The 12,517-nt window shown below is 33.3% G+C and overlaps 1 protein-coding gene across 1 annotated transcript; it reads left to right on the top strand.

Moving 5' to 3' along the window:
- Positions 1–295: 295 nt before the first annotated feature.
- Positions 296–7,197, top strand: LOC107300739 (phosphatidylinositol 4,5-bisphosphate 3-kinase catalytic subunit beta isoform; the record flags this gene model as incomplete). Its single annotated transcript, XM_015830039.1, has 5 exons — positions 296–463; positions 1,973–2,096; positions 3,176–3,321; positions 4,630–4,762; positions 7,010–7,197. Coding segments are annotated over 5 exons (709 nt in total), but the record flags the coding sequence as incomplete, so codon positions are not given.
- Positions 7,198–12,517: the final 5,320 nt, after the last annotated feature.

The raw sequence follows: 12,517 nt of genomic DNA, 5'->3' as shown, positions 1-12,517 counted from the left end.
ATCAGACCTCTACGTAAATGTATTTTTCTGGAAACCTCATGCATTTTTCCTTTTTTGAAAATTGCATTTGGCCAACATTCAATTGTAGTACTTTGAAATAAGGGAGATAGCACCATCTGTTGTTCAAGTACTAGAAATTCAGAACAATGCTTTCCTCTTTTTCTTTTTCTTTATTAAATACTGATTTTGGACAACATATTGATTTAAACTCTCTTTGAAGAAGATAAAAGGAGATAAAAATAATTTAAATAAATAAAAATATTCTGACTTAATTATAAACTCATATTTTTTCCAGACTGTTGCCTTATGGCTGTTTAGCAACTGGAGATTATTCTGGTTTAATTGAGGTGGTTTCAGCCGCTGAAACAATTGCAGACATTCAACTCAACAGTAGTAATGTTGCTGCAGCTGCTGCATTCAACAAAGATGCTCTGTTAAATTGGCTTAAAGAATACAATACTGGGTATGTAGAAAATTCTTAATTACTTTATTCCCGTTTTTTTTAGCATCCTTTCAGTTTTTTGATCAGATTAGTGACATTTGAGAAAGTCACTAATAAAGGAGTTGTGACAAACTAATTGGTCTTCAGTGGTGCCTCTGCCTAGGGACTTAAACAACAAATCTCTTCTAATTTTGCAATCACTCTTGCTACCTTTCCATTTGTGTAGAGGAACAGAATGTTGTTAAAGAGTCTTACTGTCAGGTATTCACGCAGGTTTCACAAATACATTAAAACATTGCACGATATTCCATAAGCAAATACATCTATATTTTCATGTAATACCTTCTACACCTGCAGAATGTGTGTGTGTGTGAGAGAGAGAGAGGGGGGGGAGGTAATTTGTAGTGTGAAACAATTCTAGCAGCTGTTATCATGTACAAGGCCAATATTTTATAAAAATTACTAAATATTTAGTGATATTTAATTTAAAAAATAGGCTGGAAGGAAAGGTTCATACTGTTCATACTGTTATAAATCATCTTCCAGAATTGCTTGCAACATTGCTGCCATGTATGAAAGAAAAATCCATCTTGATTATTGCATTTTCAACTATGGTTTTAGTGAAAGAATTTGCTACAACCATATCATTTTTAACATTCTCACCACACTTATGATTTCCTATAATATTAGATTTTTTTTTAATATTAGCATTTTTAAATGTTAATGTTCCTTACAATTGCATTCTTTGATATACATGTAATACTTGCTTAATTTCGATTTATTCAGTGACCATTCAAAGTTACAACAGCACTGAATGAAGGGACTTACAGCTGTTCCTCATAGTTCTGGTCATGGCCACTTCCCTCGCAGTCACCTGAACAAAATTTATGGCCATCTTTTGATTGTCCACCTATCCATTGCAACCAACTGCTCCCTCTATCTGGCCTTCCCTGCCATCGCACTATGAACCACTTCTGCACCACCCAGAACCATCTTTCGCAGCTTGAGCCTTCTCTCGTGTGCTCAGTGAGGGCTTTCATGATAAGATGGCAGGATGCAAAAGAAGGCCCCTGCTGCACCAACACCTGCTATTTTTTTATGTGTGAACTTCATTGCAGCACTCTACAGTGTTCTTGCAGAAAAGCAGATCTGTAGGCAGTTCAGATGATACAAGTTTTAGGGCGTAAAAATACACATTTTCTTGCTAGCAGCTTACAGTGTAGAGTCATACAATCATTGTTGTATCAAATAACAATAAAGAAAATAGTCCTTAAATCACTTCAATGATAGTTGCATGATGTGAGGATGTAATTAATGAGGAATTGGTGGGAAGTAATTCCAAAAGTTCCTTCTGCATTTGCCATTTCATTTTGCAAGATGTTTTCTTAATAATGCTCTTGGAATTATTTTGGTAAATAAACTAAATGAGATTCAGCTCTGTAATTTAAGCAGCTCTTTAAAAAATATAGTATAAAATTTTAAATGTCTGGTTCAAGTCTATTTATAAACACTATTATCTTTCTAATTCAGAGAAGATTTGGATCAAGCCATTGAGGCATTCACTTTGTCTTGTGCTGGCTACTGTGTAGCTACTTATGTCCTGGGCATTGGAGACAGACACAGTGACAATATCATGGTTAGGAAGAATGGTCAGGTAAGAGTCAATATATTAATGGGGAAATGTTTGTTTGGAATATCCCAGTAGAGACATTCACTCCCAGCTCAGAATGGTGATTCCTTTGCCCCTCACTGCCATGTAGCTTTCCAGCATGTAACGGTTCTAATAGTGATTTTGTTGGGGAAAAGTTTTTTCACAGAATGCTGTTACCTTCATCATTCTCATAAAATGTATATCATTCTAAAAATATTAAAACCTTTCTTATGTAACATTTTCTAACAAACTTAACATTTCTGCATAATAGGAAAATGAAGTGATAACTTTAAAAAAAATTAAATAGGCTTTTGAGTATGTTTGTGCCTTAGGAGCATAGAACTTCCTTTGCTTTGCAAATCTCCTTTGATATGTGACAATAGCTTCCACCTTGGGTATGTGTTAAGTATTTTGTATTGACCTAATAAAAGAGTCATTGCAGTGGAGTGAGACCTACCCTTTTCTGCTCAGGCCATTTTTCTCCTCTTGCCTTCCTTGCACTAGATGCAGTTGTCTTCCTGATGCAGCAATTTTCTCTTTGTGAGTAAACTGCTAGCATGTGTTTGGATTTTTTCCCCATCCTACTTGGCAAATATTAAATTGTTGTTTAATTCAAGATTTAACTCAAAATTGTTAGTGGGATTATCTTTTTTCAGGCAGTTATAAAGTAGCAAGCAAACCTTTGCCAAACATATATCTGAGAATACCTGCCTAAATATAAATCCTTTCCTGGGTGAATATTTCTAACTTCCATATGAACATTAAGAACTGAAGATTAAATATCTCACTAGACCAGAAACTCACCTTGTTCCTAATTCTCTTTTTCCTTTCCATCAACTGACCCAAAAGCCACTGCATTTTCTCAAGTCAGACTTCCTCTCCCTGCCAAGGAGAAGGAATTTAATCATTTAGGTGGTTTAATTAAAAAGATATAAATTATTAGTTGAAAACTTGCAATTATTCATCATAATTGAAGAGATGCAGTTGTATTTCATTGCAGAAGAATTTAAAAATAAGATGATAGTGTTTTGTTATGAATAATATGAATATTTTCCCAGATATAATGTTGTTCTGTTTTCCAGCTGTTTCATATAGATTTTGGTCATATTCTTGGAAACTTCAAATCCAAATTTGGAATTAAAAGAGAACGAGTCCCTTTCATCCTTACATATGATTTTATTCATGTCATCCAGCAGGGAAAAACTGGAAACACTGAAAAATTTGGCCGGTAAGTACTAAACCTGTTAGAATAATTTAGTTCTGGGTTAGTCTTAGATCCCTATGTGACAGAATCAAATTGACGCTATACTAATTTTTAGATACCTGTCCAGTAGGTGGGAGATGGGAGATTAAGCAGGGTTAGACCTGGTTAGTATATAGGAAACCTCCACACTGTAGGATAAGAGTGGAAAATCTAGGAAGGCAATAAAAAAACTCTTGTGGCCAAAAAAACCCAACTTGTAAAAGGACATATTCAGGTCATCATAAACCGTCAAGCTTAACTTTGGAAAGTAGATTTTACATAATGTCTAGCTTCATATATGAAAGAAAACAAATAATATGATAGACATTATAGGAAAAGTAGGCATTTGTAGGCATTCTTCTGTACATAGTTCTATTTTGCTTGTTCTCATTCGTCTAATATATCAGATTATCAGAATTTGAACTACTATTGAATTTTAAGAGAATTCTTGAGAGTGTGTCTGTCTATATATCTGTATGTGTATGGACACATGTGCATACATACAATCTATTGTTTTCCCATATAAAATCTTTTTCGCTGATCACAAAGCCATATATTTGAATACTTTTGAAATAAATAAAGTCTCCTTTTTTAAAAAACAAGGAAAATGGTTCTCTTTTTTTACTTATTAGAAAACCTGCTGAAGTATTCCCATGAATACTTAAGAACATAAATAAAAGTTGTTTTTGGAACTCAGTGTTAAATGTAATAGATAAATTTGAGAACCACTTTTTAAAACAATGTCCAATTGTTTCAGTTGGGGGAATAATGCCTTTAAATTTATATAGAATAATCAATAGTGGTAATACTAGAAAACATTGTTTCTTCTCTTGGGGAATAGTTTAGAAAAAACTGAATAACTGATATCCAGGGTTGCATGAATTCATTCCTGACATCAGACACTGATGTAATCATATTTCTGATCCTGAGAATTTTTATCTATGGTTTACTCGCTTGTTCCATGTCTATATGAATATTTGTCACTCTAATTTGGATTATAATACACAACTTCATTCTGTCAAATAACTAGAATTATCATGCTCTTATACATGCTGTTGCTAAGTAAAAAATAAAGCAAACTATTTGCAAATAAGTACTTTTCAGAATAAATAACCTGTACGTCTTTTTTTCAAACAGTTGCAAAATAAGAACAAGTGATGGTATAAACATCAACTCTCAGTGATGAATCTATTTTGTTCATCATTGTCTTAAACCAGACCAGGCCACCTGTCCAGTCTGTCTATTTTTATTGTCCTGATTTACAGTGTCTGTTTTTTTAATGCTAATGTTAAGGTTCCGCCAATACTGTGAAGAAGCATACCTGATTCTGCGAAGACATGGCAACCTATTTATCACCTTGTTTGCACTAATGTTAACAGCTGGGCTTCCAGAGCTAACTTCTGTTAAAGACATCCAATATCTAAAGGTACATCTCTAATAGTTTAGTGATATGGGGGAAACATGTTCAACTCCTTAGTTGTTGATGAAACGCATTTGTTAGTTTTCAGTCACATCTTATGTTTTCCAAGAAAACTGGATATAGATTAAATAAATAATTGACAATTTAGTCAGATAATATTGTACATTTTTTCTAAATTCTCTCCAAGCTTTTTCATAGTAATTATATAATATGTTTTTATTATTTCTCATATAAGATGAACTTTTGCATCTAACCTAGGCAACAGTATTAATTCCAACTAGTAGCATCTTCCTAAAATCTCAGGTAGAGACCTTCAACAGCCCTGCCACAATATCCACCTCAACTCCCTAACCTAACCCAAGTTACTATATTATTGCAAGGCTGTTCCTATCATGCTTTTTCATTGATCGTGATGGCTAAACCAGACAGGTGTTTGAATTCAGCAGTATCTGGAAGACATCATGTTGCCCATTCTTTCTCTTTAGAGACTTTTTATCTTATTTCTTGGACAATATGTGTGACAACATAGATACAGTATATGCACTTTTCTAATAGCTTCCACCGAGCAAATACACAAGTATACATAATATAATTTTGCTTGTTTTTTTCCATCTGAACCCTGAATAATTCTTTAATAAACAGTGCAAAAATAATTTTCCAAAAAGTGAACATCACTTTTAACACTCTCATATAAAAAATGGTGAAGTAAATGGATTTTCTAGCTTAAATCACATGCTTTAGAAGGAGCTCTATATGTGGAGCTTTTCAACTTCGTTTTTACAGAACTGATTCTTCCATGAAGGAATATTTTATTGTTCATTTTCATTTATAAATATGCAATTGATGTTTGCTCAGAGCAGCATCTTCAAACTTTCAACATTATCTTGGTATTATGTAAAAATTATTACGGTATGTGATAATTTTTAGAAATTTTTTTTGTACCATAAAATTTCTGACCATTTGTCTCTGAATCTTGTATTCTGCTTAATCTTCAGATTTATGGGGTAAAGTAGACAAGCCCCTTGATATAATTTTTTGGTAAAGGAAGGGTAAGATCATAATATTGTGAATTTCAAATGGTGAGAGGTCCTTGTGCATTTTGTAAAATGTCTTCTTACCAATTCATTCATAATCCCAGCACAAGTTAATAGAACTTTCCCGGAGATGAGTTTAGGAAGAAATCTTTGAATTAGTGAAGTACCGTACTTAGGGATTATACTTTGTAAATTAATAGCTTTTGATTGTAAGAGAATCGAAATGCCAGTATAATTCCTGAACTTTCTGTTGAACTGTTCGTTGTAACACAAATTCCTTTCTTCTAAAGTAAAAAATGCTAGCACTATCTCATATTCTTTTTTTAAATTTTTTTATTTATAATACAACCAAAAAAAAGAAAACATTCCAGTTTATACATTTCTATCAAATTACGGTATTTCTCCTCTTAAATTCAATTCTTTATCTCTATAAATATATATAAACTTTTTATACAATACTAAATATATTTTCTCTATTTGCTAACTTAAGAATATATATATTTCCATCTTATCGCTAATCTATAACCCCAACAGTCCTCTTCGATTCCCACCAATGGTACAATTTATCCCAGATTTCAAAATATTCTGATCCGCTTTTATCTGTCAGTTCCATCGTAAGCCTGTCCATTTCAGCACAAGATAGTATTTTACGCAGTATCTCTTTATCTGTGGGAGTTTCTTTGTTCTTCCACTTTTGTGCAAAAGCCAGTCTAGCAGCAGTCAAGATGTGCAACATCAAGTAGACTATTCCCTTGTCATATTTATCTGTGGTTATACCCAATAAAAAGAGTTCGGGTTTTAGCTCTATCTCCAACATTAATATTTCTTTCAACCATTTTCTTATCCTATTCCAATAATCACGGGCTTTAGGACATTCCCACCACATGTGGTAATAGGTCCCTATTGCTATTTTACATTTCCAACATATGGGTGAAAGATTTGGACCCATTTTGGCTAACCTCGTGGGTGGGAAATGCCATCTGTAAAACATCTTATAAAGATTTTCCTTATAAGAAGTAGCTAAAGTGAGTTTCCTGTTTCTTTCCCACAATTCTTGCCAGATATGTAAATCAATATTATCTACTATCTCATATTCTTGTTGAGTTCTGCAAACCATAGGAATTAACTGCAGAACAATAGATTTGGTCAACAGTCTGCAAAATGATCTGAAAATATAGAGCATAAAAGACAAATAACATGTTTTTGTTACTTTTCTCAGGACTCTCTTGCCTTAGGAAAGAGTGATGAGGAAGCATTAAAACAGTTTAAGCAGAAATTTGATGAAGCACTCAGAGAAAGTTGGACTACAAAAGTAAACTGGATGGCACACACAGTTCGGAAGGATTACAGATCCTAAATGGTGGATGAATTTGCACTAACCTTAGAAGTTATCCTGACAATAAAGCATTAAAGGAGAAAAAAAAACCAGACTATTTAAAAAGATACCCAAGAACTTGCCTAAAGATTTCTGATTGTTTTGCACTCGGCTTTGGAATGCTTCAACGAGATTTTACAGAATCAGTAATCACTTCTGCTTACTTTGCACACTGGAAGTGACTAGTAAACTTTTATATTGTTTTGATACAGTGTAAATATTTGGGACTTTTTCTTGCTTAGACTCAAACTCTGATGAGATGATTAGAGATTTTTTGACAAACTGGTACTAAACTCCACTAGAGGTTTTGACACCACCTTTAATTTTGCTTCAAATGAACTTTAAATGCATCAATATATCTATATTTTTACTTGCTTAAAGATTCATTCTACTGTACATAACAGCATCCATAATATTGCACAACAAATAGCTGCTTATTGATTTCTACTGCTGCCAGAAAACTCTATATACTTAATAATGGGAAAATGTAAAAAGATTATGCCTTTTATTATAATGTTGTATAATGTGTTCAATGTAATGTTTTAAATTTTATGTGGAGGAATTATGTTTAAAAGAATTTTCTGTTGTTGGAAAATTCTACAAAATCTACTGCTGAACCTCTTTTTTAAAAAAACCACAGCATTTGAAATGTTAGACAAATGTCAATAAAAGAAGTTAGCCTTTCAGTTTTCCAATGATACCTGTTAACAGATAGATTGTCCACCCCATGTAATATATTAAAGTGTAAAAACATGAATAAATATGAATCAAAATCTCCTTACAAGGTTTATATCTCTCCAAAAACCCGAGTTTTAAAAAGGAATTTAAAAATGAAGACAAATTCACCCAATGCTATACTCAGTGACAAAACATTAAAAAGGAAAAACAGATGAATTAAAACATAAAAAAATGTATGAATGATTCTGATTCTTTTGCACCTTGCTTTGGAGAGCTTCAGCAAGGTTTTGTAAAATTAGTATTCTAATTCTGATTAGAATTCTGATTATAATTATTATAATTATCTTATTCTGCATGTTGTGATACTCTTTGTCATAAAACTATTTTCCCAGGATATTTGTATTCAGCCTTAAAATGACTGTGGTTGAAAAACTGGGTATACTTTAATTTATAAAACGAGGTACCATGCTTTAAGGTGCTTAAAAGAACAGTTCAAATTAAAAGTGCAATAGAATTTTTTTGGTTTAAAGATGTAACATGAAATATTTTGGAAAAAATGGCAAAATGTATTTGTAACAGGCTCTTGCTCGCCAAAGAACGTAGTAGCTGTTAATTTCTGTGGTGGTTGAGTGAACATATAATCAAAATAGTGATTTTAAGTAGGAATTGCATTAAATATTATATTTTGTCAAATGTTTCTGTTTCTCTAAACAACATTGTGAATAATGAATGTAGTTCATTTAAAATCTTGTTAAAATGTTAAGCGTCAAATACTGATAATACAAGCTAAATTACAAAATGTATTGTAGTAACAAGCTTTCATTATGAAGTGATTGTTACAGAAGTTTCCCATTCATTTTCATTATTGAAAGGTCAATTTTTTTAGTTTTCATTTTCAGTTCATTGCTTTAAATGATCTTATTTCTATTAATTTTAAAATGCATATTTTGCTACCTATGACTATGGAATGTTTTAAATCATATGAGCTTTTAATATATTATACTAGTGTTGTCCATCTATTTCACCCCCATCCCCAGCTTTGTGCCTGCTGAATTTCAGTCCCAAATAAAGTCAGTTTTATAAGCCATTTATATATATTTTGCCTTGGGTATCAATGGGAGGTTGTCTGCTCTTCTCTCATTTGTAACCCCTTTACAATATATCATCTGATGTGAAATGTTTAAGACTTAGTCATACAAAAAAAACCCAACTACCAAAGTTAGCTCAAAGTTTTCTATTCTGTATAGTTCATTTAATTCCTGACAATTTTATTACTCTCTTACCTTCCCCCCTTTAACTCATACAGCCCACTGCTGTGTGTGTTAGGTGTTTATCCAGCAGAAACAGAAATAATGCAAGTTAAAACAATGAGTAATAAATTTTTCATTTGGAATTCATCAATTGAATTTATTTGGTTTTCTAATTGGAATGAATGAGATGTATTCATTCTTTTAGATATTAAAATGAATGCACATCTGCGTGGCTAGCCACTGTGCTTTTCTGAAGCGTCTTTGTTTTGAGACATTTGATATTTGTCATATAACTAACATTGTCTTTTACATGGCATCATAAAATTGTTAATATCATTTCAGTCAATTATTATGAGTATTAATGGATTATTGCAAATAGTAAATACAAAGATTCTCTCCAGTTGAATTCAGCTCCTGGTGCATACATTGAAATATCCATGCAATTTTCATAGCAGCAAGGTGGAAGTGCTTTGTCTGCCCCTTTCGCTGGATGCTGGATGTTTGCACTAGTTGCATTTAGTTGATACTAAGTGACAATAGTGGTCCTCATCTTTTTACTTACAACTTCACAAACAACAGCTCCTTTGGATTTCTCTTTTTTTCATTGTCCTTCCAAACACAAAAGGCATCTAGGTATCAGTTTATTTATATTTTATTAATTCAAAAAGGAGATGCAAAATAATGTATTAACTACTGAATCGTTGTGCTGATTTCTCATGCAAGCCATCAAAGAATGGAGTCATACATGGAGAATGATACACCAATTGCACAGAGAAGTTTCAGAAAAGGTATAAAGGTGTAATTAGATAGTTAATGTAAGATGTGGAAAGAGGCAAAGAATATAAAAAAGATTTGTCTTTGCTTTATTGACTATGGGAGGGTGGCAGTTTGTATATATTATAACAATATCAAATATACTAAGGTTATGGTTAGGCCACAATAGTTAATTATTCTTCCAAGTAACTTTTACAATGAATGATAATTACTGAATTTGGAAAACTAATGGCTCAGAATGGGAAAATTCATGAGAAAAGGATGCATGTTGTCCCTGCATATTTTACTTATATGTGAACTTATAGAAATGGCAATGTTAGAAGCAATGTCAACTAGAATAGGCAGTCAAACACATTCTGAGGTGCATAGGTTACAGTTTTATGTATAGACTGCCCTAATTTGTCACAATTCTGGACAGGTAACAAGCTGCACGAATACAAGAAAGATACCCATTGCTTAAAAAAGAGTCTGGAAGAAAACAGAGAGAGACCCAAAACATCAAGATAAGAGGTCTAGCATCTACTTTCACTCAGGGCCTGAGGGAAGAGCCCGGTTTTAAAGGCTTCTTTAAATAAAGCAAGAAGGGAACCTGTACACATTCTGGGAAGAATGATGTTCCAGAAAGCATCACCTTGACAAAAGTGCCCTGCTTCTTGGGTCCCACAAAGTGACACCCTGCACAGTCAACATTGACTGGAACTGATCACAAAGGAAAAGAATTTCTGGAATACTATGCTCCCCACTCCTAATCCCTACAGGCCACCCAGAAGTCAGTGCTACCAAAAGGGTCTGAATGGTGTCCTTTTGTTAGCCCAAAGGTTAAATCTTAGAAAAGTGCATTCTGAAAATAAAAATGAAAAATCCTGATTAATGTTAAATCCTAAAATGTAACATCAACTAGAATCCAGCATGCAAAGTGAAGTTTGATGTGACAGCAAAGCACTGAAGTGGTAGAAAATTTGCTTTGGCTTGACAGAAAAAAATGACAGGATACTGAAGAGGTAAAAAAATTAATCTTCAGCATCTGTGATGAATTTAGGATGATGAGAATAAATATATTTGTGTTCCATCCACAGAGTAGTTCAAGCCATAGTCTTTCCAGGGTACAGTTCTAAAGGTTGAGCACTGAGAAAATATAAAAGAAGGATACTTTCCAGAAGCAGATTTTGATATGGTTACTAAGAACATTAACTATTTGGTTTTGGACCAAATGCCTTCTTAAAGCAATAATCGGCAAGTAAAATTTCACAAATTATTGCATGATGAATGGGATGATAAGGTAGCTGAAAAAGGGAAGGACAACAAACAAGGATGGTTATTGAAGACTGATTGAGATAGTGAATGTTTGTTCATACAGTCACTAGCAGATAAGCCTGACTCAGTGACAACTAATTTACTATGGGAACTCACTATTAGGTTCAAATGGATGGTTTCATTATTGGGAGCTTTAGAACTCCAGCTTTTCATTCTACTTTTAGAATCAAATTATTTATTGGCCAAGTGTGATTGGACATACAAGGAATTTGTCTCCAGTACATAAGCTTTCAATATACATACAAGCAACAGGTGATAAATCACATGATTATAATCATAAATATAACAGTGATGGTCATAGGATACTAAATAAGCAGTCAACATAAATTATACTAGGATACTAAGTAAAATATTATAAATCATAAGATACAAGCAGCAAAGTTATAGTCATAAGAAGATAAGGAATAGGTAATAGGAAGGATGAGAAAGATAATAGTAATACAGCCCTACTAGGTAGTTTGACAGTATTGTGGGAATTAGTTGTTTAGCAGAATGATGGCATGGGGGGAAAACTCCTTGTGTCTAGTTGTTTTGGTGTGCAATGCTGTATAGCGTTGTCTTGAGGAAGAAGTTGAAACAGTTTATGTCCAGGATGTGAGGGGTCTATAGATATTTTCACAGCTCTCTTTCTTGCTTGTGCAGTATACAGGTCTTCAATAGAAGCAGTCTGGTAGTAATTGTTTTTTCTGCAGTTCTAATTATCTGCTGAAATCTGTATCTGTCTTGTTTGGTTGCAGTGCCAGACCAGACAGTTATAGAGGTGCAAATGACATACTCAATAATTCCTTTGTAGAATTGTATCAGCAGCTCTTTGGGCAGCTCTGGACTTTCTGAGTTGATGCAGAAAGAACATTCTTTGTTGTGCTTTTTTGATGACATTTTTGATGTTAGGTGTCCATTTTAAGTCTTGAGATATTGTTGAATCTAGAAACTTGAAGGTCTCTACTGTTGATACTGTGTTGTCAAGTATTGTAAGAGGTGGTAGAATAGGAGGTCTTCTCCTAAAATCCACTATCATTTCTACAGTTTTGAATGTGTTCAGTTCAAGATTGTTCCGGCCACAGCACATGACTAGTTGTTCAACTTCCCGTCTGTATGCAGATTTGTCGCTGACTTGAACGAGACCAATCACTGTTGTTTTTTTTTCAAATTTTTTTTTTATTATTTTCAACATAAGAAAAAAGCAAACACAAGTACATCACAATTGGAAAACCCCCTCCCCACCCCCCACCCGGACTTCCCAAACCTAATCCCAGGATACTATTCATCTAAAAGTAACCTTATATTAATATCCCTAACTCCACAAAGTATAATTCTACATAAATAGGTGAAATAT

The sequence above is a fragment of the Protobothrops mucrosquamatus genome, unplaced genomic scaffold, assembly GCF_001527695.2.
Source record: "Protobothrops mucrosquamatus isolate PMUCROS unplaced genomic scaffold, P.Mucros_1.0 scaffold8234, whole genome shotgun sequence".
NCBI lineage: Eukaryota > Metazoa > Chordata > Lepidosauria > Squamata > Viperidae > Protobothrops > Protobothrops mucrosquamatus.
This window is presented reverse-complemented; position numbering and strand designations above follow the sequence as displayed.